Genomic DNA, 25,608 nt, shown 5'->3' on the forward strand with positions numbered 1-25,608 from the left:
GGGTATAGAATGGGGAGGGTTAAAATGGATATCAGCGACTGGGTAAAGAATGGGGGGGGGTTAATGGGGTGTCAGGGACTGGGTATAGAATGGTGTGGTTTAAAAGTGGTATCAGGGACTGGATATAGAATGGTGTGGTTTAAAAGGGGTATCAGGGTCTTGGTATAGAATGGGGAGGGTTTAAAAGGGGTATCAGGGACTGGGTATAGAATAGGGTGGTTTAAAGGGGTATCAGGGTCTTGGTATAGAATGGGGAGGGTTTAAAGTGGATATCTGGGAATTGGCATAGAATGAGGCAGTTTAAAGTGGGTGTTAGGGACTGGGTATAGAATGGGGAGGTTTAAAGAGGTACCAGGACAGGGTATAGAATGGGGAGTTGAAAGGGGGTATCAGGGACTGGGTATAGAATGAGGTGGCTTAAAGGGGGTATCAGGGACTGGGTAAAGAATGGTGTGGTTTAAAGGGAGTATCAGAGACTGGGTATAGAATGGGTGGTTTAAAGGTGGTGTCCGGGACTAGGTATTGAATGGGGGCGGATAAAAGCGGTATCAGGGACTGGGTATAGAATGTGGTGGTTTAATGGGGTATTAGGGACTGTATACAGAATGGGGTGGTTTAAAAGGGGTATCAGGGACTGGGTAGAGAATGGGCTGGTTTAAAAGGGGTATCAGGGTCTTGGTATAGAATGAGGCTATTTAAAGGGGCTATCAGGGTCTGGATATAGAATGGAGGTTTAAATGGGTTATCAGGGACTGGGTAATGAATAGGGTGGTTTAAAGAGGTATCAGGGACTGGATATAGAATGGGGTGGTTTAAAGGGGTTTTCAGGGACTGGGTATAGAATGGGGTGGTTTAAAGAGGGTATCAGGGACTGGGTATAGAATGGGGTGGTTTAAAGAGGGTATCAGGGACTGGGTATAGAATGGGGTGGTTTAAAGAGGGTATCAGGGACTGGGTATAGAATGGGGTGGTTTAAAGGGCGTGTCAGGGATTGGGTATAGAATGGGAGCAGTTAAAAGGGGTATCAGGGACTCGGTGTAGAATGGGGTGTTCAAACGGGGTGTCAGGGATTGAATCTAGAATGGGGGCAGTTAAAATGGGTATCAGGGACTGGGTACATAATGGAGTGTTTTAAAGGGGGTGTCAGGGACTGGGTATAGAATGGGGCAGTTAAAAGGCGTATCAAAGACTGGGTATAGTTTGGGGGGGTTTAAAGGGGTTGTCAGGGACTGGGTATAGAATGCAGTGGTTTAAAGGGGGTGTCGGGGACTGAGTCTAGAATGGGCACAGTTAAAAGGGGTATCATGGACTTGGTACAGTATGGGGGTTAAAGGGGTATGAGGGACTGGGTATAGAATGTGGTGGTTTAAAAGGGGTATGAGGGACTGGGTATAGAATGGGGTGGTTTAAAAGGGGTGTCAGGGACTTGGTACAGTATGGGGGTTAAAGGGGTATGAGGGACTGGGTATAGAATGGGTGGTTTAAAAGGGGTATGAGGGACTGGGTATAGAATGGGGTGGTTTAAAAGGGGTATCAGGGTCTTGGTATAGAATGGGGTAGGTCAATGGGGTATCAGGGACTGGGTATAGAATGGGGGGGTTTAAAGGGTGTATCAGGGACTGGGTATAGAATGGAAGGGTTTAAAGTTGTATCCGGGACTGGGTATAGAATGGGGTGGTTTAAAAGGGGTATCAGGGTCTTGGTATAGAATGGGGTGGTTTAATGGGGTATCAGGGAATTGGTATGCAATGGGTGGATTAAAGGGGTATCAGGGACTGTGTATAGAATGGGATGGATTAAAGGGGGTATCAGGGACTGTGTATAGAATGGGTGGATTAAAGGGGGTATCAGGGACTGTGTATAGAATGGGGTGGATTAAAGGGGGTATCAGGGACTGTGTATAGAATGGGGGGGTTTAAAGTGGTATCCGGGACTGGGTATGGAATGGGGTGGGTTTAAAGTGGTGTCATGGACACGGTATAGAATGGGTGGGGTTTATAGGGGGTAACTGGGACTGGGTATAGAATGGGGGGGATTAAAGGGGGTATCAGGGATTTGGCATGGAATGAGGCAGTTTAAAGGGGGTGTTAGGGTCTGAGTATAGAATGGGGAGGTTTAAATAGGTATCAGGACAGGGTATAGAATGGGGTCTGAAAGGGGGTATCAGGGACTGGGTATAGAATGAAGTGGTTTAAAGGGGGTATCAGGGACTGGGTAAAGAATGGGGTGGTTTAATAGGGTATCAGGGACTGGGTATAGAATGGAAGGGTTTTAAGGGGTGTTCAGGGACTGGGTATAGAATGGGGTGGTTTAATGGGATATCAGGGACTGGGTATAGAATGGGAGGGTTTAAAGGGGGTATCAGGGACTGGGTATGAATGGGGTGGTTTAAAAGGGGTCATGGACTAGATATGGAATGGGAGGGTTTAAAGGGGGTATCTACTGGGTGTAGAATGCAGGGATTTAAAGGGGGTATCAGGGACTGGGTATGGTATGGGGTGTTTTAAAAGTGGTGTCATGGACTGGGTATAGAATGGGGGTTTTAAAGGGGGTATCAGGGGCTGGGTATAGAATGGGAGGGTTTAAAGTGGTTATCAGGGACTGGGTATAGAATGGGGTGGTTTAAAGAGGGTATCAGGAACTGGGTATAGAATGGGGTGGTTTTAAAGGGATATCATGTACTGGGGAGAGAATGGGTGGGGCTTTAAAGGGGGTATCAGGGACTGGGTATAGAACGGGAGTGTTTAAATTGGGGATCAGGGACTTGGTATAGAATGGGGGGTGTTTAAAGTGGGTATCAGGGTATTGGCATAGAATGAGGCAGTTTAAAGCGGTACCAGGGACTGGGTATAGAATGTGATGGTTTAGAATGTGAGGGACTCAGTATAGAATGGGGTGGTTTAAAGGGGGTATCAGGTACTGGGTATAGAATGGGGTGGTTTAATGGGGGTATCACAGACTGGATATAGAGTGGGGGGGTTTAAAGGGGGTATCAGGGACTGGGTGTGGAATGGGGTGGTTTAAAACAGGTGTCATCGACTGGGTATAGAATGGGGGTGTTTAAAGGGGGTATCAGGGACTGGGTATAGAATGGGGTGATTTAAGGGTCTTGGTATAGAATAATGCAGTTTAAAGGGGGTATCAGGGACTTGGTAGAATGGGGTGGTTTAAAGTAGGTCTCAGGAATTTGGTATAGAATGAGGTGGTTTAAAAGGGGTATCAGGGACTGGGTATAGATTGGGGGGGTTTAAAGGGGGTTTCAGGGACTGGGTGTGGAATGGGGTGGTTTAAAACAGGTGTCATCGACTGGGTATCGAATGGGGGTGTTTAAAGGGGGTTTCAGGGACTGGGTATAGAATGGGGTGTTTAAAGGGGGTATCAGGGACTGGGTATAGAATGGGGTTGTTTAAAGGGGGTATCACGCACTGGGTATAGAATGGGGTGGTTTAAGGGTCTTGGTATAGAATAATGCGGTTTAAAGGGGGTATCAGGGACTTGGTAGAATAGGGTGGTTTAAAGTAGGTCTCAGGAATTTGGTATAGAATGAGGTGGTTTAAAAGGGGTATCAGGGACTGGGTATAGAATGGGGGGGTTTAAAGGGGGTATCAAGGACTGGGTATAGAATGGGGTGGTTTAAGGGGGGTGTCAGGGTCTTGGTATAGAATGGGGTGGTTTAAAGGGGCTATCAGGGACTGGGTAATGAATAGGGTGGTTTAAAGGGGGTATCAGGGACTGGATATAGAATAGGGTGGTTTAAAGGGGTATCAGGGTCTTGGTATAGAATGGGGAGGGTTTAAAGTGGATATCTGGGAATTGGCATAGAATGAGGCAGTTTAAAGTGGGTGTTAGGGACTGGGTATAGAATGGGGAGGTTTAAAGAGGTACCAGGACAGGGTATAGAATGGGGAGTTGAAAGGGGGTATCAGGGACTGGGTATAGAATGAGGTGGTTTAAAGGGGGTATCAGGGACTGAGTAAAGAATGGGGTGGTTTAATGGGGTATCAGGGACTGGGTATAGAATGAGGCGGTTTAAAGGGGGTATCGGACTGGGTATAGAATGGTGGGGTTTAAAGGGGTGTCAGGGACTGCGTATAGAATCGGGTGGTTTAAAGGGAGTGTCATGGACTGCGTATAGAATGGGGTGGTTTAAAGGGGGTATCAGGAACTGTGTATAGAATGTGGGGGTTAATGGGGTATCAGGGACTGGGTATAGGATGGGCTGGTTTAAAAGGGGTATCAGGGACTGGGTATAGAATGGGGTGTTTTAAAGGGGGTATCAGGGACTGGGTATAGAATGGGCTGGTTTAAACGGGGTGTCATGGACTGTGTATAGAATGGAGGGGTTTAAAGGGGCTATCAGGGACTGGGTATAGAATGGGGTGATTTAAAGTGGGTATCAAGGACTGGGCATAGAATGGGATGGTTTAAAGGGGCTATCAGTGACTGGGTATAGAATGGGTGGTGGTTATAGAATGGGGACAGTTTAAAGGGGTATCAGGGACTGCATTTAGAATGGGGGGGTGTAAAGGGGGTTATCAGGGACTAGGCATAGAATGATGTGGTTTAAAGGGGGTATCAGGGAATTGGCATGGAATGAGGCAGTTTAAAGGGGGTGTTTGGGACTGAGTGTAGAATGGGGAGGATTAAATAGGTATCAGGACAGGGAATAGAATGGGAGGTTGAAAGGCGGTATCAGGGACTGGGTATAGAATGAGGTGGTTTAAAGGGGGTGTCAGGAACAAGGTAAAGAATTGAGTGGTTTAATGTGATATCAGGGACTGGGTATAGAATGGTGTGGTTTAAAAGGGGTATCAGGGTCTTGGTATCGAATGAGGCAGTTTAAAGGGCATATCAGGGACTATGTATAGAATGGAGGGGTTTAAAGGGGCTATCAGGGTCTGGGTATAGAATGGGATGGTTTAAAGGGGGTATCAGGGACTGGGTATAGAATGGGGGGGGTTTAAAGGGGGTATCAGTGACTGGGGAGAGAATGGGGGGTTTAAAGTGGTATCCGGGACTGGGTATAGAATGGGGTGGGTTTAAAGGGGGTATCAGTGACTAGGTATAAAATGGGGGCTTGTAAACGGGGTATCAGGGAATTGGCATAGAATGAGGCAGTTTAAATAGGTATCAGGGACTGGGTATAGAATGGGGTGGTTTAAAGTGGCTATCAGTGACTGGGTATAGAATGGAGGGGGTGGGGTGTTAAAGTGGTATCCGGGACTGGGTATAGAATGGGGACAGTTTAAAGGGGTGAAAATGTGTTGCTGACCTGTTGCAGCAGGTCAGGCAGCATCCAAGGAACAGAAGAATCGACGTTTCGGGCATCAGCCCTTCTTCTATAGAATGGGGCAGTTTAAAGGGGGTATCAGGGACTGGGTATAGAATGGGTGGATTTAAAGGGGGTATCAGGGACTGGTTATAGAATGGGGTGGTTTAAAGGGGGTATCAGGAACTGGGTAGAGAATGGGGGCTTTAAAGTGGAATCCGGGACTGGGTATAGACTGGGGGCAGTTAAAAAGGGTATCAGGGACTGGGTATAGAATGGAGGGGGGTAAAGGTGATATCAGAGACTGGGTATAGAATAGGGGGTTTAAAGGAGGTATCCTGGACTGAGTATGGAATGGGGTGGTTTAAAGAGGGTATCAGCGACTGGGTATAGAATGGGGCAGTTTAAAAGGTTATCAGGGACTGGGTATAGAATGGGGGGGTTTAAAAGGGGTATGCGGGACTTGGTATGGAATGAGTTCTTTTAGCAGGAGTATCAGGGTGTAAATGAGGCTTGTATTACTGAGAGTTTAGAAGGATGTGAATTATTCTCATAAATACCAAGAAGTTCTAATGGATTTCGACATGATTAACACAGGCAGGATGTTCCTGATGACCGGGATCCCAGAAATAGATCCCAGGGTATGGCCATTTGGGACTGAGATGAGGAGAAATGTATTCACCCAGAAACGGTTAGCCTGTAGAATTCTCTGTCACAGAAAGCAGTCAGGCCCAAAGGATTGAAGGGGCGGCATGGTGGCTCAGTTGCTACCTCACAGCACCTCGGTGCCAGGTTCGATTCCAGCCATGGGCGACTGTCTGTGCAGAATTTGCACATTCTCCCCGTGTCTGCGTGGGTTTCCTCTGGGTGCTCTGGTTTCCTCCCACAGTCCAAAGATGTGCAGGTCAGGTGAATTGGCCATGTTAAATTGCCCACAGTGTTTAGGAATGTGTAGGTTCGGTGCATTAGTTTGGGGTAAATGTATAAAATGGGGGCTTGTAAAGGGGGTATCAGGGAATTGGCATAGAATGAGGCAGTTTAAAGGGGGTGTTAGGGTCTTGGTATAGAATGGGGTGGTTTAAATAGGTATCAGGACAGGGTATAGAACGGGGGGTTGAAAGGGGGTATCAGGGACTGGGTATAGAATGGGGAGGTTTAAAGGGGCTATCAGTGACTGGGTACAGAATGGAGGGGGGGTTAAAGTGGTATCCGGGCCTGGGTTTAAGGGGTGAAAATGTGTTGCTGGAAAAGCGCAGCAGGTCAGGCAGCATCCAAGGAACAGGAGAATCATAAAGTAGTAGGGGGATGAGTCTGGGTGAGTTACCCTTCGGAGGGTCAGTGTAGACATGTTGGGCTGAAGGGCCTGTTTCCACACTGTAGGGTTCTAAGTTATCTAATCTACGGAATTCATTGCCTTAGAAGGCTGTGGAGACCTGGACATTTAAGACTGACATATATGGGTTCTTAAGTATAAAGGGGATCAAGAGTTACAGGGAGAAAGTGGGAGGATAGAGTTGAGAAACTTATCAGCCATGATTGAATCGCGGGAGCAGACTCAATGGGCTCAATGGTCTAATTTCTACACCTATGTCTTATGGTCTGATGGAGAGGGATTTGATGGACGTTATCAGGGACAGAGAGGGAAATGAGAGGGATTTGAAGGTGAGGAATGGAGTGATGGTGATTCTAGTGACTGCAATAGGATAATAGCCTCTCTCATTACAGATGCTCATTGCCTGTCACTTGTGTGGAGTGATGCTGTTGCTCCTTTAACAAGGTAATTCTGTCCTTTTTTCAAGAGAAAGGCAAAGGACTGAAGTGTCTGAACAGCCTACTTTAGAAATGGCTAACAGACAAATGGTCAACAATCAGAAAAGGTTTTCAAGTTTTTTTTAATACAATAAAAAGGGAGTGGCCGATGTTTCCAGTTTGGGGTTAATTTTAGCTGGGGACCCAAAGAAAGAGCTCCACTCTGATCCTCTCTCTCTCTGATATCGCTCTCCTGTAAGAACCTGTGTTTGAATTTACCTTGATGCCAAGGGGCTGTTTATGGGGTATTGCAGGAAATTGGAACAGCTCTTTGTTAAGTTGCGATTTTGTGTTGGTTGGATTTTCAAATAGTTATGTTATTCTAAATTGGGTTTTCTTTTGTTCATGTGTAAATAAATTCTGTTTTGTTTAAAACCGAGTGGTTGGACCAACAGCATCACTCCTTTAATACCCACCTTTCATCTGCTTAAAACAACTAGAAAAGGTAAGCTCTGAGCTCCCTTCATAAAATGTTTTGAGGGGGTCTGGCCTGGTCAATAACAGATTAGGAGCTCTTTGCAGGATTTGTTCTATAGTTCGGATTTGGGATTTGGGTTGTCAGACTCAAAAGTAACGACAGTTAGTGTTAATGTCTTTTGTTCTGGGTGTTGATTTCAGTTGCTTGAAACAGGTTTGGAACAGTAATGGCACTTTCAGTTACTAAAAGCTTTCTTGGGGTGGAAGAAGTGACTTCTGGGGTTTGACAAAAGGTATGCAAGGAAAAGCTGCTGGAATTGGCAGACGAGCTGGAGTTGGACTTACTTTGTTCGTAAGAAAAGGAGAGATAATTATAGCAATAGCTTTGCATTTAAATTTGCTGAAAATGCTATCGGAATCTTTGGCGATGACAAAAATTCAATTGAGAAAGAAGCAGCTTGAGTTAGAGGCAAAGGAAAAAGAAAAAGAAAAAGAAAAGGCCCAAGCAAAGAAAAAAAAACAGGATAGAATAGGCTTGTCAAAGCAGCAGTATCATCCCAGTGGCTTGAATTTTCCAAGAGAGTATGGAGGCAAATTTCAGGACAATAATACTTGTCCTGTGCTATCCTGACCCCGATTCTCTGTTGCTCCCCTCTTTAGGCTATTTATCAGGACGACCATCATCATGATGCACATCCCTACAATGTCTCAGCTCATCATGTTGTCCACCCTTTCTACTCCAAGTCGAAAAGTTACCTCACCATCCAGAAATGTCAGCAGAAACTGGCCTGTGATTCCGAGCTGCACGTGGGAGTCCACTACATTATCCGGGGTATGGCTGCTGAGGCAGACAGTGACCTGGCTGTGTTCTACCTGGTGAGGAGATGTCTAAGTGCCTTAACACTGCTCTCATTCCCTGTACACACTCTCCCCAGTTATCCCCATGCCCCAATATCCTGTACTGTGCACCTGTAACCGCCCTCCCCACCATGATACCCAAATCCCTCCATATGGATTATTAACTCTCTCTGTTTTTGTCTCACTGTCTTTCTCCAGGTCATGGCGAGGGGAGTGATTGTGAACATGAACTCGAAAACCATCTCCATCAAAGGTTCTGAAGGTTTGAGCCATAAGTCACTCAATGTGTGAGAGACAGAGAAAGAATGAGAGAGATAGAGACAGAGAGACTAATCACTGCCCTTTGTCTTCCCATGGCATTGTTGTCACTGAACATTCCCCCACCTCCCACCTCCCCCCACCTCCACCCGCAACTATCCTGAGGCTTACAATCAACCAGTAAAGTCAACTGGACTTGCCATTTAAATACAGTTGTTGCAACAGAAAGTCAGAGGTCAGGAATCCTGCAGCAAGAAACTCACCTCCTGATTCTCCAAAGCCTGTCCACCATCTACAAGGCACGAGTCAGGAGTGTGATGGAATACTTTCCAATTGCCTGGAAGGATGTAGCTTAGATTTGTTAGACATGACCCTCTTTTGCAAAGCGCCTTGTGAAGACCCTGAGTTTTCTCAAAATCATTGAATTCTCAGACCTTGAGAAGAATTCTCATGTTCTGCAACAGTCAATTGAATTTTCAGTGTTGCCCTTTATGTTTGATTTCAAATTAAGATTGGCTGCCACGCTGGTATCCTTTATCCATTTCTGCATGTAATCTTCATTTTCTCTTTAATATTTGTATCACTTTTACTTACAAAACTACTGTTAAAGTTCCTGATGAAGGGCTTTTGCCAGAAATGCTGATTTTCCTGCTCCTCGGATGCTGCCTGACTTGCTGTGCTTTTCCAGCACCACTCTAATCTTGACTATTGTTAAAGTTACTCATAAACTAGCCATTAATTTTGTGTCAGTGTAAAGCTTTCCTTGTTTTTTTTTTGGTCAGTGTTGTTCTTGGGAAATATGTCTGAATTTTCTATTTAACTTCTAAAGGCTATATTATCCCACTGCATAAAATAGGGAATATGATGATTACATAATTGTAGCATTCGCTTTGTCATTCTCACTCTCTTCCTTTGTCCCTCACTGTATTTCTCTCCCTCTCTCTATCTCCCTCCCTACCTGTCTGTCTGTCTATGTCTCTGACTCTCTCATTAACCGTCTCTCTGTCTTTCTTCCATTCACTATTTCAGTCTTCCTTCGCCTCCGTCCCTCTACATCACTCTTAATTTCTGTCTTGTCTCTCTTTCCCAATGTCTCTCTCTTTTTCTATTTCTCTCTATCCCTTACTCTGTTTCTCATTTTCCATATTATATCTCATTACCTGTGTCTCTCCCTCTGAATCTTTCTCTCTTTTTCCATCCATTCCTGCTTCTCTCTTTGTCTTTCTGTCTTCCTTCTCTGTCTCTCTCCTATCTTACTGACTGTCTCACTGCCTCTCTCTTTCTGTCTCCCTCTCCCTGTCCCTTTGTTCCCTCACTCTGTCTGCCTCTTGCTCTCGTGGCCTGTCTTACTCACTTCCTCCCTCCCTTTCCTCTGTTTGTCGGTCTGTCTACCTCCCATTATCTCACTGTCTCTGCTTGTTTCTATTGGCCTGTCTCATCCACCTATCTATCTGACTATCTCTTTCTGTCTCTATTTCTGCCTCTTTCTCTCTCCCTCTCTGTGTTAGTTCCTCTAGCTCCCTCTCTCTCTGTCACCCTCTGCCTCATTCTCTCTCTGTTTCTGCCCCTAGATTCAGAAGGACACTTCCAGCTATCCCTTCCTGTCAGTGCTGATCTCTCTCCGATTGCTCGTCTCTTGGTCTTTGCCATTCTTCCTGGTGGAGAAATAACTGGGGACAGTGCAAAATTCCAGGTCTCCCAATGTTTCCAGAACAAGGTAAGAAGTCCAGGTCTGAAAATGTGTTGCTGGAAAAGTGCAGCAGGTCAGGCAGCATCTAAGGAGCAGGAGAATCGACGTTTCGGGCATGAGCCCTTCTTCAGGAAGGGCTGCGCTTTTCCAGCAACACATTTTCAGCTCTGATCTCCAGCATCTGCAGTCCTCAGTTTCTCCAAGAAGTCTAGGTCTCGATATCTCCCTGCCACATTCCCTCTCACTCTATCTGCTCTGCCATATTCTTGCTTCCTAACCCTCACTCTGTAACTGCTCTGTCACACTCCTGTCCATCACATTCTCTCTCTCCTTGTCTGTCTCCATAAATGTTCTGCCACTATCCCTCTCTCTCTCACCCTCCCTCTGTAATTGCTCTGTCACATGCCATGTCTTCCACTCTCCCTCCACAACTGCTGTGTCTCACTCCCCCTTTCCCACTCTCCCTCCAGAATTGTTCTGCCACGTTTGCGCTCTCCCTCCATAACCATCTGCCATGCTCCCTCTCTCACTCCATAACTGTCCTGCCACATTCCCTCTCTCCCCCCATATCTAGTCTGCCACATTCCCTCTGTCCCAACTCTGTGACATTCCCTCTTTCCCACTCTGTCCATAATTGCTCTGTCACACTCCCTCTCTTGCCCTCTCCTCTCTCCTTTTATATTCTCTCCTGTACTCCTATTTGTCTCCATTTCATTCTTTCTCTCTCTCTCTCTCTCTCTCTCTCTCTCTCTTACTTGCTTTTCTTCTGTTTTCCTTCCTCTTTTGTTCTTTTTCTTCATCTCTCCCTACCTGTGCATTGGAGATTGGAGAAATACAAACACTGTCCCCTTGTTTCGAAAAGTCTGGAAGGGTAATCCCAGCAGTGACAAAGCAGCTGCTTTCACTTCAATGGTGGGGTTCCTTCTGGAAACAATTATCTGAGATATAATTGGGAGTCACATGGACAAATGTGGATTGAACAGTCATCGAGTCACACAGCACAACAGCAAGCAACCCCAACATGCCCATGCCAACCAACAAACATCAAACTACACGAATCCCATTTACCTGGACTTGGTCCATAACTACTGTGGCCTGGCATTTTAAGTGCTCATCCAGATGCTTGTCTCTCAGGCAGCATGGGCCATGTCTCTGCCACCTACTGAGTAATAATTTGTTTTCTTGAATCTCCTCTAAACCACTTTACTCCCTGCCTTAAGCTTATGCCCTCTGGTCTTAGACTTGTTTGCTATTGGGTAAAGATTCTCACAATTGATTCTGTGTATGCTTCTCATAATTCTGTCCAGCTCAGTCAGATTCCACACCTTAGCCTGCTGTGCTCCAGGAAAAACAAATCCAGCCAATCCACTCTCTCCTCATAAATGAGATTAACCATTCCAGGCATCATCCTAGTGAATCTCCTCTGCACACTTTCCTGAGCAATAATACGGGGAGCACCCAGAATTGCACACTGTATTCCACTTGTGGCCTCCTCCATTTCCTGCACTTCCTGCCTTCGAACCCACTTCCCCAACCACAACAAGGATAGAGTCCCCTCGTCTTCACATTCCATCCCACTAATCTCCAAATTCAGTGTATCATCGTCCACCATTTTTGCCACCTACAGTCAGACCCCACCACCAAAAATATATTTCCCTCCCCAACCCTAGCTGCATTCCTTTGAGAACATTCCCTCTGTGACTCCCTTGTTAGGTCCAAAATCCCCACCAAACCCCTCTCAATACCTGGCACCATCTCCAGCCACTGTAACAGGTGCAAAACCTGTGCCCACATCTCTGCGCTCACCCCATCCCAGGCCCCAAAGGATTACTCCAAATCCGGCAAAGATTTACTTACATATGCTCGAACCTCATTTACTGCATATGTTGCTCTCGGTGTGGTCTCCTCTACATCGGAGAGACTTAGTGTATTTGCAGAATGATGAACATCTCTGGTCCATACAAAGCCAACCAATAGCTATCAATTTCAACTCCCCCTCCCACTTTCCCCATGACACGTCCATTCTGGGCCTCCTCCACCACATAAACAAGGTCACCCACAAACTGGAGGAGGCACAGTTCATATCCTGCCTCTGGAGCTTACAATCACAGGGCCTCAACATTAATCCACCAGTCTCCAAATCTCCCAACTTCCCCCCCCACCCCCCATCCCAGAACCAATTCCACTGACTCAGCTGTATCCCCTTGAGCTGACCTACCTGTCCATCTTCCTTCTCAACGGTCTGCTCCACCCTCTCTCGATTACCATCACCTCGTGCCTTTGTACACCTATCGTCATCTCACCTACCTTTCCACTAGCCCCATCCTCTATTCATTTCTCAGCCCCCTTTCCCCTCCTCAGTCCTGAAGAAGAGCTATGCCCGAAACATCGACTCACTTGCCCCTCAGATGCTGTCTGATCTGCAGCGCATTTTCCAACGCCGCACTTTATTGACTCTGACTGTCTACCATCTGCCGGTCTCACTATCTCTATCTGTGGTCTAACCATTGTTTTATAAAGTTCAAAATCACACAGCACCAGGTCATATCCAACAGGTTTAATTGGAAGCACACTAGCTTTCGAAGCGTCGCTCCTTCATCAGGTGGTAGTGGAGGGCTCAATCCTAACACACAGAATTTAGAGCAAAAATTTACAGTGTGATGTAACTGAAATTATACATTAAAAAATTGATTGTCTTTTAAGGGTTTCATCTGTTAGATTACCATGATAGTTTCACTTCTTTCATGTGTAAATAATAAATTGTCTTATAAAGTTTTAACATGACCTCCTTGCTCCTACAATCTATGACCTGCCAATGAAGGCAAGCATTCAGTATTCCATCTTCGCCACCCTGTCTATCTGTGCTGACATCTTCAGGGATTGATGGACTTGTACCCCAAGATCCTGTTTTACTTCAGTACTCCTGATGGACCTACCATTTATTGTGTCTGTCCTTCCCTCACTGGGTTCTCAAAATGCATCACTTCACACTGATCAGATTAAGCATCCTCTGCCATTGCTTTGCCCTGTTTACCAACTGATCAATATCAGACTGTAATCTGAGCTCATCCTCCTTACTATCAATAACAACACCAATTTTTATGTCATCTTACTAATTATATATTCTACATTCACATCCAAGTTACTAATGCATATAATAGACAATACTAATCTTTGTGATACACTGCTGGTCACAGACTTCTAATCACAAGACCAACCCTCCACCATCACCTTTGCCTCCAATGTGTAAGTCACTGTCACCTTGGATCCCACGGCCTCTTACCTTTTGCACCAGCCTTCCATGTAGAACCTTGTCAAAAGCTTTACTGAAGGCCGTGTAAACCATATCAACTGCACAAGTCTATGTAAACCACATTAATATATTTTGTCACCTTTTCAAAGATGCAATCAGTCAGGTAGGATCTCCCACTAATAAGTCTGTACTGAATATACCTAGTTAATCCCTGCCTTTTCAAACATTGACTAATCCTGTCTTTCAGAATATTTTTCCCAAAGTTTCCCTACCATTGACATCAGACTAATTGGTCTGTAAATATTTGGCCTAGCCTCATGCCCTTCTTGAACAAAAGAACCACAGTTATTTGTACTTCACCTGCCGCCTATAAAGTATTAGATATCTCCTCCAGGATCCCATACATTTCCTCTCTGCTGCCTCTACCAGCCTGGGATACATCACATCAGGACCCAAAGATTTATATAGACATAGCGCTTTACAGTATGCAAACAGACTGTTTGGTCCAACTCGTCCATTCCAACCAGATATCCTCAATTAATCTAGTCCCATTTGCCAGTATTTGATCTTTAAACCCTTCCTATTCCAGATGCCTTTGTAATTATACCAGCCTCCACCACTTCTCTCTGGTAGCTCATTCCATGCATACATCTCCCTCTGTGTAAAAAAAGAGTTGTCCCTTAGGTCTCTTTGAAATCTTTCTCCTCTCACCTTAAACCTATGCCCTCTAGTTTTGGACTCTGTTACCCTGGGGAAAAGATCTTGGCAATTCACGCTATCCACGCTCTGCGCGATTTTATAACCAACCAATCCCACCTTGTTGTGACCATCCATTTCTATTGTACCTCCCACTTCCCCCAAGACATGTCTATTCTGGGCCTCCTCCGCCACCTAAACAATGCTGCCTCATCGTCTGCCTCGGGAGCTTCCAACCACATGGCCTCAACACTGAATTCACCAGTTTCCAAATGCCCCCTCCCCCATCCCATCCCAGGTCTAACCTTCCAAGTCAGATCTGCCCTCTTGAGCTGACCTACCTGTCCATCTTCATTCTCACCTATCCACTTCACCCTCCCACCCACTTATCACTATCACCTCCGATCTTCACCCACCTATCGCCATCCCACCTACCTTTCCTCAGGCCCCTCCCTCCTCCCCCTAATTATTTCTCAGCTCCTTACCCCCTCCTCAGTCCAAATTTGGACTCTCTTGCTCCTGAGATGCTGTCTGAATTGTTGTGATTTTTCCAGCTCCATGTTTTATTGACTCCAATCCTCTTATCATTAGCATACTCCTAGAAAGCCTTGGGGTTTTCCTTGTGATCCTATCTGCCAAAGATTTAGAAGAGTTAGCATGATTTATTCAGGGAAAACTGTGGTTAAGTTTCTGTAGTTTTTTTGTTGAAGATGTAATAGAGAGTTGATTTAAGTAACACAGTTTATGTGATGCATATGAATTTCGAGAAAGCTTTTGATGCAGTGACACATGACAGATTTGTAGGGAAGTCTAAATTAGAGTGGTGCTGGAAAAGCACAGCAGGTCAGGCAGCATCCGAGGAGCAGGAAGATCAATGTTTCGGGCAAAAACCTTTCATCAGGAATTCCTGATGAAAGGCTTTTGCCCGAAACGTTGATTTTCCTGATCCTCAGATGCTGCCTGACCTGCTGTGCTTTTCCAGCACCACTTGAATCTGGATTCTGATTGCCCGCATTTGCAGTCTGCACTTATGCCTGCCAGATTTGTAGGGGATGTTATCAGTCATGGTATTATAAGAACAGCATCAATGTGGATATAAAATTGACTGAGTGAAAGAAAACAGAGTTATGATCCATGGATATTTTTCAGGCTGGAGGACTTCACAGGAATTGGATTTGAGACCTTTGCTTTTTGATCTGGATCTTGCTATGCATTTAGGTGTAGCTAGTGCAAAACTCGGAAGAGCGGCAGACTCTAAAGAGGACAGTGTGGAACTCCGAAATGGATTGGGCAGAAAGCTGGCAGATGAAGTTCAAAGCAGAGAAGTGTCAAGTGATGCATTTTGGTTAGAAGAACATTGCAAGACAATCTAAAATAAGGTGTACAATTCTAAAGAGGGGACAGGAAGGCCCTGGGGCATGTGTGCATGATGGGTGTTGAGATCAGGAAATAAAGCATACCATATTCCCAGTTTTATTTTCAGAGACTTAGAGCACAAGAAGAGATATTGAAGTTGCATACGACACTTGTAAGCCCTCAGCTGGAGGATTGCATACAATTAGTGGTACCACATTTATAGGAAAGACATTAATGTACTGGAGAGAATGCAGAAGTGATTTACGAGAATGGTTCCAAGAATGAGAAACATCAGATAGATTGAAGAAGTTGGCACTGTTCACCTTGGAGAGAAGAAGGATGAGTCGAGATTTGATTGAGACATAGAATGAGGACACCAAGAGAAATTGTTCACAATTGTAAAACGATTGTGAGAAAGAAGGAAGAATGATGTGAGAAAAAAGATTTTTTTATGTGGCATCGAGTTCAGGTCTGGAATATACTGCCTGGAAATGTGATGAAGGCAGATTCAATGAGGCATTCAAGAGGCCATTGGATGATTATTGAAAGAGAAGCAAAGTGTAGGGGTGTGCTTGTTGGAGAGCCAGCCAAATGACCTGGATTGTGGGAGAAATCTTTCTGCCTCTCATTCCATCTCTGTGTCTCTCCCTCTGTCTTTGTCTCCTGTGCTGATCAACATTTTCTCTTCCACTGTTTAGGTGAGCCTCCATTTCTCTGTAGCTGAAGACCTGCCCAAAAGTCACATCAGCCTCAATCTTCACGCTGAGCCGAACTCTCTCTGTGGGCTACGAGTGGTCGATCGTAGTGTGCTGCTGCTGAAACCGGAGACAGAGCTTACCCAAGGCAGTGTAAGATGCATCTTTGGGCTGGGGCAAAAAATGCCTTGGTGCCATGAAACCATCTGCCCCATAGATTTCAGACATGAATTGAATTAATCAGACAAGGATCAATAGAACCTAAATATAACCCCCAATCTAACCCAAATACATTTCCAACAATTCATATATTTATAATTCACACAAAGCAATAAACCTCTCAGCCACAACCACTTTGCAAGTAACTACATCCACCCCCACCCCGGCTTGTGGACCTTTGCACAAAGAAGAAGACGAGACTTCTCTGTGCATTGAGCTTGCTTTGCCATTCAATAAAATCAAACCTCAATTCCATATTCCTACATAATGCTGAGAATCTTTCATCTCCTTGATCATCAAAAATCTATCTACTTCTACCTTGAAAATACTTAAAGATTTGATGTCCACTGTCTTTTGAGTAAGCTACTTCCAAAGATTTATAACCCTTGGAGAGAGAATGTTTCATTTTCTCTGTTTTAAATGGGTGGCCCCTTATTCAAAACTCTGAGCCCTAGTTCTCCCACAAAGAAACATCCTTTACACATCCACCCAGTCAAGTCCCCTCAGAATCTTACATGCTTCAGTTAAGTCACCCTTCACTCTTCTAAACTTGAGAGGATACAGGCCCAGCCTGTCTAGCCTTTCCTCATAAGGAGATTCACACATTCTTGTATTAATTTAATGGGCGGCACGGTAGCACAGTGGTTAGCACAGCTGCCTCACAGCACCAGAGACCCGGGTTCAATTCCTGACTCAGGCAACTGTCTGTGTGGAGTTTGCACATTCTCCCCGTGTCTGCATGGGTTTCCTCCGGGTGTTCTGGTTACCTACCACAATCCAAAAAGACGTGCAGGTTAGGTGAATTGACCATGCTTAATTGCTAGGTTAGTGTTAGGTGAAGGGGTAAATGTAAGGGAATGGGTCTGGATGGGTTGCTCTTCGGAGGGTCAGTGTGGACTTGTTGGGCCAAAGGGCCTGTTCCCACACTGTAAGTAATTTAATCTAAACCTTCTTTGATCAAGCATTCATCACGTTAGCATCCTTATGCAACTACAGTGACCAATCCTGTGCACAGTACCTCAGCTGTGGTCTTACCAATGTCACATACAACAAGGGAGAGAGGGGAGGAATGACCTCAGCGATCTGATCCTGGTTCCTGTCCGGTGATCTCTGGATAAGACAGTCACAGAAATTGCTGGAGAAACTCAGTAGCATTGGCAGCATCTGGGTAAGCCAGTGACTGCTTCAGTCTGACTTTGTGCTCCTGCTGCTGCTGAGGTTCTGGATAATATGGGCTTATTTGAAGTGACTTGCTGTCATGTGAAGACTTTCCTGGTGGAATTGCTGTCAAATGCCCTGCAGCAAGGTTGACAGCTCCTCTGACATGTTTTGTAATGGAAATGGGATCTTCAGATCTTCCTGCTGCTGATGTGCTCTTGTACACTTGCTCACCAGATCTATTCCTTGCTGCCAGTGCAGGATCTGCAGAATTATTCAAACGATCTCAAGAGCCATGAGGAACATTACTGCGAGCTCCAAGATCCGTTTTCAAAGCCTGAGCCCAGTGGGCTAGCAATGGGAGACCTCGGACAACTTCTCAAGGTCCTTTCATCAACCAGTAACCTCTTGCAAAATCCCTCCACAAATGAAGACCCTTGGCTGGGGAGTAGGTAGCCTGGAGAGGATAAAGGAAGGGAGGGGAGACAGTGCAGGAAACAAAGATAGAGACAGACAGAGAGTCGGACTGAAATAGAGAAAGTAACAGACAAAGAGAGGGAGAGAGCAAGAGACAGATGGGGAGAGACACAGTTTGAGACAGAGAGACAGATAGAGTCACAGATGGACAGAAGGGAGAGTGAGAGAGAGAGAGAGAGAGAGAGACAGAGTGAATGAGAGACAGGGAGAGAGAGAAACACAGACACAGAGAGACAAATAGGGAGAGTGAAAGACAGACAGCAGGAATGAGAAAGACAGAGGCAAACATGGATAGCGCTAGTGGGAGAGATGACAGAGGGAGAGAAGCAGGCCCAGAGAGTGTATGAGGGAGACAGAGAGAGGCAGACAGAGATGGAGACAGACTGAAACACAGATATGGAGAGTGGGAGAGATAGGGAGAGGGACAGACAGAGAGAGAGAGAGGAAGACAAAGACAGAGAATTGAATGAGGCAAAAGCAAGATGGAGAGAAAAGGCAATTGTGGCTAAGACAGGACGAGAGCTGAGACACAAAATGTGAAAGATACAGAAAGAGTTGTGTAACACAAAGACATAGAGACAAAGTGAGAACTGGATGGAGAAACAGCCAGAAGGGTGACAAGGAGCTGCAGGAGGGAGAGGGAGAGTGAGAAATGAAAATCTGAAATGGGCAAAGTAGAGGGTGGCGAGAGAGATGAAAAGGGGTTGGGAGGTGATTGAGGGACAGGCAGATGGACGAATTGAAGGTGGATGGGATGGACGCCTGGAAAGCAGGTGAAGAGCAAGAAGACTGGATGTAAGGGGATGTAGTCAAATGATGGAGTTAATGAAGAAATGGAGAATTGGTCAATGCTTGGATAAATAATCGATTGCATTTCTCTGCTTCTCTCCACTACTTTTCACTCTCTTTACATGACATTCCCTCTCTTACCCAAATCTAACTTCACCCCTCCCCCCTCTATCTCACTCTCTCTTTCTTTCTTTCATTTCATCCTGTCTCTCTATTCCTCTGCTCTCCTTGTTCACACTCTCTGACCAATCTCCCTCCTTTATCTCTCTTCCACTTTCCCTCTTACTCTTCCTTTTGTCAGACCGCTTTCTCTCTTGTCACTTACTCCCGCTACACCCCTCTCTCAATTCACCCCTCACCCCTTTCTTCCTCGCTATCTCTTGACCTGTATCCTCCTCTGTCATGTCCACCCTCCCTACTCCTCTGCGCTCTGTCCAATCTATTTCCATCTTTCCTCCCTTTATCTCTCTTCCTGTTTCACTCCCTTTCTTCCTCACCACCAACCCCAACCATCAACCTCCCCTTCTCTCTCTCTCTCTCTTTCTCATCCTCTGTCATGCTCCGTCTGCTGTAATGTCAATGATTTTCTCTGATTAACTGAACAGGATATGGGACTGCAAATTCTGACAGACACTGAATTTCACAAACCCACCAACTGTTTCATCGATAGGGTTTATGATGACTCCATAATGTATATGAACTTTTTTGATGCAGGTATGTTCACTGTACGCTTCAAATATTACTGTAGAGCTGTGAGAAATTCTCTGTAGTTCTGTGGCTAAAAAGATACAGTGAGAGAGAGGGTTTGTGGGACATTGGGACTAGTTCTGGGGGAGGTGGGACCTGTACAAACTGGACGTGTTCCACATGGGCAGGACTGGGGCTGATGTCCTTGGGGTTATACTTGGGAGAGTGGTTGGGGAGGGTTTAAACTCATATGGCGGAGGATGGGAATGAGAGGAATCATTTGGATTAATGAGAGGTGTGCGCAGTAGATGCAGAAATTGATGCAGAGGTGACCAAGGCAAACATTACTAAACCAGGGAAACACTGCTGTAAACAGCGAGAGAAGTGGTCTGAAATGCATGTGTTTCAATTTGAAAAGTATAATAGGCAAGGGAGATGAAGCTAGAGCAATGGTTAGTACTTGGAACTATGACATTATAGTGATTACAGAGACTGAAAGAGGGACAGGACTGGCAGCTGAATGTCCCAGAATAGATATTTCAGGTGTGATAGAAAGGGAGATAAAAAGGGGGCTGTGGGGAATTTACATTACTGGTAAAGGAGGCCTTTAGTAGAGTGATATGTGCTTCTTGTCAAATGTGGGAGTTTAAAGAGAGTTTAAGGGTTACTGCGGATTATATCTGTAATAAATGCTGTTGATTGCGAATCTTATCAGATTGAATGGATCGTTCGAGAGACAGTTAGAAGCAATGAGGAAATTGCAAAAGCAACAGTATGTGATGGATGACAGTTATAGGACGGGGGAAAGTCTCAGATACAGTACATAGATGGGTTAACTCCAGGAAAGATAGGAGAGGTAGGCAGCTAGTGCAGGAATCTTCTGTGGTTATCTCCATTTCAAACAAGTATGCTGTTTTGGAAAATGTAGGGGGTGATGGATTCACAGGGGAACGTAGCACGAACAGCCAAGTTTCTGGTATTGAGAATGGCTCTAATGCAACAAGGGACACATCGGGTTCTAAGAGATCAATTGTGTTAGGGGATTTTCTAGTCCGACATACAGACAGACGTTTCTGTGGCCAACAGCGAAAAAAAGCAGAATGGTGTGTTGCCTCCCTGGTGCCAGGATCAAGGATGTCTCAGAGACGGTGCAGAATGTTCTCACGGGGGAGAGGGACCAGCAGGAGGTCATTGTACACATTGGAACCAACGACATAGGAAGGGAAAAGGTTGAGATTCTGAAGGGAGATTACAGAGACTTAGGCAGGAATTTAAAAAGGAGGTCCTCAAGGGTAGTAATATCTGGATGACTCCCGGTGCTACGAGCTAGTGAGGGCAGGAATAGGAGGATAGAGCAGATGAATGCATGGCTGAGGAGCTGGTGTATGGGAGAAGGATTCACATTTTTGGATCATTGGAATCTGTTTTGGGGTAGAAATGACCTGTACAAGAAGGACGGATTGCACCAAAATTGGAAGGGGACTAATATACTGGCAGGGAGATTTGCTAGAGCTGCTCAGGAGGATTTAAACTATTAAGGTGGGGGGGGTGGGACACAGAGAGATAGTGAGGAAAGAGATCAATCTGAGACTGGTACAGTTGAGAACAGTAGCGAGTCAAACAGTCAGGGCAGGCAGGGACAAGGTAGGACAAATACATTAAACTGCATTTATTTCAATGCAAGGGGCCTAACAGGGAAGGCAGATGAACTTAGGGCATGATTAGGAATATGGGACTGGGGTAACATAGTAATTACAGAAACATGGCTCAGGGTGGGCAGAACTGGCAGCTTAATGTTCCAGGATGCAAATGCTACAGGAAGGATAGAAAGGGAGGCAAGAGAGGAGGGAGAGTGACGTTTTTGATAAGGGATAGCATTACAGTTGTGCTGATGGAAGATATTCCTGGAAATACATCCAGGGAAGTTATTTGGGTGAAACTGAGAAATAAGAAAGGGATGATCACCTTATTGTGATTGTATTACAGACCACCTCATAGTCAAAGGGAAATTGAGAAACAAATTTGGAAGGAGATCTCACGCTATCTGTAAGAATAATAGGGTGGTTATGGTAGGGGATTTTAACTTTCCAAACATAGACCGGGACTGCCATAGTGTTAAGAGTTTAGATGGAGAGGAATTTGTTAAGTGGGTACAAGAAAATTTGCTGATTCACAATGTGGATGTACCTACTAGAGAAGATGCAAAACTTGACCTACTCTTGGGAACTAAGGCAGGGCAGATGACTGAGGTGTCAGTGGGGGAGCACTTTGGGGCCAGTGAGCATAATTCTATTAGTTTTAAAATAGTGATGGAAAAGGATAGACCAGATCTAAAAGGTGAAGTTCTAAATTGGAGAAAGACCAATTTTGATGATATTAGGCAATAACTTTCAAAAACTGATTGGAAGCAGATGTCCGCAAGTAAAGAAACGGCTGGAAAATGGGAAGCCTTCAGAAATGAGATAACGAGAGTCCAGAGAAAGTATAGTTCTGTTAGGGTGAAAGGAAAGGCTGGTAGGTATAGGGAATACATGAATGACTAAAAACAATTGAGGGCTTGGTCAAGAAAAAGAAGGAAGCATATGTAAGGATAGATCAAGTGAATCCTTAGAAGAGAAGAAGGCAGTGGGAGTATACTTAAGAGGGAAATCAGTAGGGCAAAAAGGGGACATGAGATAGCTTTGGCAAATCGAATTAAGGAGAATCCAAAGGGTTTTTACAAATACATTAAGGACATAAGGGTAACTAGGGAGAAAATAGGGCCCCTCAAAGATAGCAAGGTGGCCGTTGTGTGGAGCCGCAGAAAATGGGGGAGACACTAAATGAGTATTTTGCATCAGTATTTGCAGTGGAAAAGGATATGGAAGATATAAACTGTAGGAAAATAGATGGTGACACCTTGCAAAATGTCCATATTACAGAGGAGAAAGTGCTGTTGGCCTTAAAATGCATAAAGGTGTATAAATCCCCAGGACCTGATCAGGTGTACCCTAGAACTCCGTGGGAAGCTAGAGAAGTGATTGCTGGGCCTCTTGCTGAGATATTTGTATCATCGATAGTCACAGGTGAGGTGCCGGAAGACTGGAGGTTGGCTGGAGGTTGGCGGTAGAAGGGCGGAAGAGACAAGCCAGGGAACTATAGACTGATGTCGGTCGTAGGCAAGTTGTTGGAGGGAATCCTGAGGGACAGGATATACATGTATTTGGAAAGGCAAGGACTAATTAGGGATAGTTAGATTAGATTAGATTAGATTACTTACAGAGTGGAAACAGGCCCTTCGGCCCAACAAGTCCACACCGCCCCGCCGAAGCGTAACCCACCCATACCCCTACATCTACCCCATACCTAACACTACGGGCAATTTAGCATGGCCAATTCACCTGACCTGCACGTCTTTGGACTGTGGGAGGAAACTGGAGCACCCGGAGGAAACCCACGCAGACACGGGGAGAACGTGCAAACTCCACACAGTCGATCGCCTGAGGCGGGAATTGAACCCAGGTCTCTGGCGCTGTGAGGCAGCAGTGCTAACCACTGTGCCACCGTGCCATGCCGTGCCAGTTAACATGGCTTTGTGCATGGGAAATCATGTCTCACAAACTTGATTGAGTTTTTTTGAAGAAATAACAAAGAGGATTAATTTGTATAACAAAGAGCAGTAGATTTGATCTACGTGGACTTCGGTAAGGTGTTCGACAAGTTTCCCAATGGGAGACTGGTTAGCAAAGTTCAATCTCACGGAATACAGGGAGAACCAGCCATTTAGATACAGAACTGGCTTAAAGGTAGAAGTCAAAGGGTGGTGGTGGAGGGTTGTTTTTCTTGTGCCACAAGAATCAGTGCTGGTTTTTGTCATTTACGTAAATGATTTGGATGCGAGCATAAGAGGTACAGTTAGTAAATTTGCAGATGACACCAAAATTGGAGATGTAGTGGACAGCGAAGAGGGTTACCTCAGATTACAACAGGATCTTGACCTGATAGGCCAATGGCCTGAAAAGTGGCAGATGGAGTTTAATTCAGATAAATGCGAGATGCTGCATTTTGGGAAAGCAAATCTTAGCAGGACTTGTACACTTAATGGTAAGGTCCAAGGGAGTGTTGCTGAACAAAGAGACCTTGGAGTGCAGGTTCATAGCTCCTTGAAAGTGGAGTTGCAGGTAGTTAGGATAGTGAAGAAGGCGTTTGGTATGCTTTCCTTTATTGGTCAGAGTATTGAGTACAGGAGTTGGGAGGTCATGTTGCAGCTGTACAGGACATTGGTTAGGTGACTGTTGGAATATTGCATGCAATTCTGGTCTCCTTCCTATTGGAAAGATGTTGTGAAACTTGAAAGGGTTTAAAAAGAATTTGCAAGAATGTGGTCAGGGTTGGAGATTTGAGCTACAGGGAGAGGCTGAATGGGCTGGGGCTGCTTTCCCTGCAGTGTTGGAGGCTGAGGGAGAGGTTTACAAAATGATGAGGGGCATGGATAGGGTAAATAGGCAAAGTCTTTTCCCTGGGGTTGAAGAGTCCAGAACTAGAGGGATGAGAAGGGAAAGAATATAAGAGATCTAAGGGCATCTTTTTCATGCAGAGGGTGGTCCATGTATGGAATGAGCTGCCAGAGGAAGTGGTGGAGGCTGGTACAATTGCAACATTTAGGAGGCATTTGGATGGGTATCTGAATAGGAAGGGTTTGGAGGGATATGGGCCAGGTACTGGCAAATGGGATGGACTGGTTGGACCGAAGGGTCTATTTCCATGCTATACATCTCTATGACTCAATGAGTATCTCCCATCTGTACTGAGGGAGGATACATTAGAGGATTTGTGCAGCGAGGCATTTTGGGTGGAACTCAGGAATAGGAGGTGTGAAACCACAATGCTGCAGGTATACTCTAGGCCTTCCAACTGCCAGGGGGAGATCAAGGAGAAAATATATAGATAGATTTTGGAAAGATGTATAAACAGCAGGGTTGTTGTGATGGGTGTTTTAAACTGCTCCTATATTAACTGGGACTCACTACATGCTGAGGTCTCGGATGGGGCAGAACTTGTAAGAACCATTCAGGAGGGTTTCTTGACATAGTATGTAAACAGTACAACCAGGGAAGGTGTGATTATTTGACCTGGTTTTGGGAAATGAGCTCGGCCAGGTGAGTGAAATTTCAGTGGAGGTCATTTTGGGAAGAGTGACCATAATATCACGAGTTTTAAGGTACTTATTGATTGGGATAACAGCAGTTCTTAGGTGAAGGTGTTAAACTAGGGGAAGGTGAACCACAACAGTATTGGGCAGGAAGTGAAGAACGTTGATTGGAGGTGGCTGTTTTAGGGTAAATCTACATCAGATATGTGGGAGTATTTCAAACAGCAGTTGATTAGAGTGGCACTAGAATGAAGGAGAGTATTTCAAACAGCAGTTGATTAGAGTGCTAGGATAGGTATGGCAGATTATGTGAACCTTGGATCACCTTGGTCAAAAAGGAAAAGAAGAAGCATATGTAAGGTCTGGGAGGATGGGAGCTGATGAAGCCTTTGGAGTATATAAGGAGAGTAGGAAAGGACCTAAACAAGGAATTAGAAGGGCTAAAAGGTCCTAAACAAATACTTTGTGTCAGTATTCAACAAAGAGAAGAAATTGATGGAGGATGATCTCAGGGAAGGGAATGTGAAGACCTCAGCCAAGTTGCTGTTAAAAAGGAAGAGATGTTGCACATTTTAAAAGATATTAATGCAGGTAAGTTCCTGGGTCCTGGCGGGATCTATCCCAGAATGTTGAGGAAAGCAAGAGAACAAATTGCTGGAGCATTGAAAGACATTTTGTTTAAGAAGGGGAGCAGGGATGACCCAGCAAATTACAGGCCTGTGAGCCTCACACCAGTGGTAGAGAAATTATTGGAAAAGATTTTCAGGGACAAGATCTATATGCATTTTGAAGCCAATAGACCTATTAATGATAGAGATCATGGTTTTGTGTGGGGGAGATCATGTC

The 25,608-nt window shown here is 45.2% G+C and overlaps 1 protein-coding gene across 3 annotated transcripts in view; it reads left to right on the forward strand.

The window, feature by feature from the left end:
• Nucleotides 1-25,608, forward strand: part of LOC140458802 (pregnancy zone protein-like) — a 363,432-nt gene that overhangs the window by 275,445 nt on the left and 62,379 nt on the right. For 2 of the 3 annotated variants that reach the window (XM_072553442.1, XM_072553443.1), the window contains exons 12-17: nucleotides 8,156-8,371; nucleotides 8,552-8,615; nucleotides 10,183-10,328; nucleotides 16,305-16,454; nucleotides 17,916-18,062; nucleotides 19,550-19,658. In XM_072553442.1, coding sequence (XP_072409543.1) covers nucleotides 8,156-8,371; nucleotides 8,552-8,615; nucleotides 10,183-10,328; nucleotides 16,305-16,454; nucleotides 17,916-18,062; nucleotides 19,550-19,658 — 832 coding nt within the window. The remainder of the gene's footprint in view (nucleotides 1-8,155; nucleotides 8,372-8,551; nucleotides 8,616-10,182; nucleotides 10,329-16,304; nucleotides 16,455-17,915; nucleotides 18,063-19,549; nucleotides 19,659-25,608) is intronic. The other variant, XM_072553444.1, reaches the window with a different exon arrangement.

This window comes from Chiloscyllium punctatum, chromosome 34 (genome assembly GCF_047496795.1).
Source record: "Chiloscyllium punctatum isolate Juve2018m chromosome 34, sChiPun1.3, whole genome shotgun sequence".
Classification (NCBI taxonomy): Eukaryota; Metazoa; Chordata; class Chondrichthyes; order Orectolobiformes; family Hemiscylliidae; genus Chiloscyllium; species Chiloscyllium punctatum.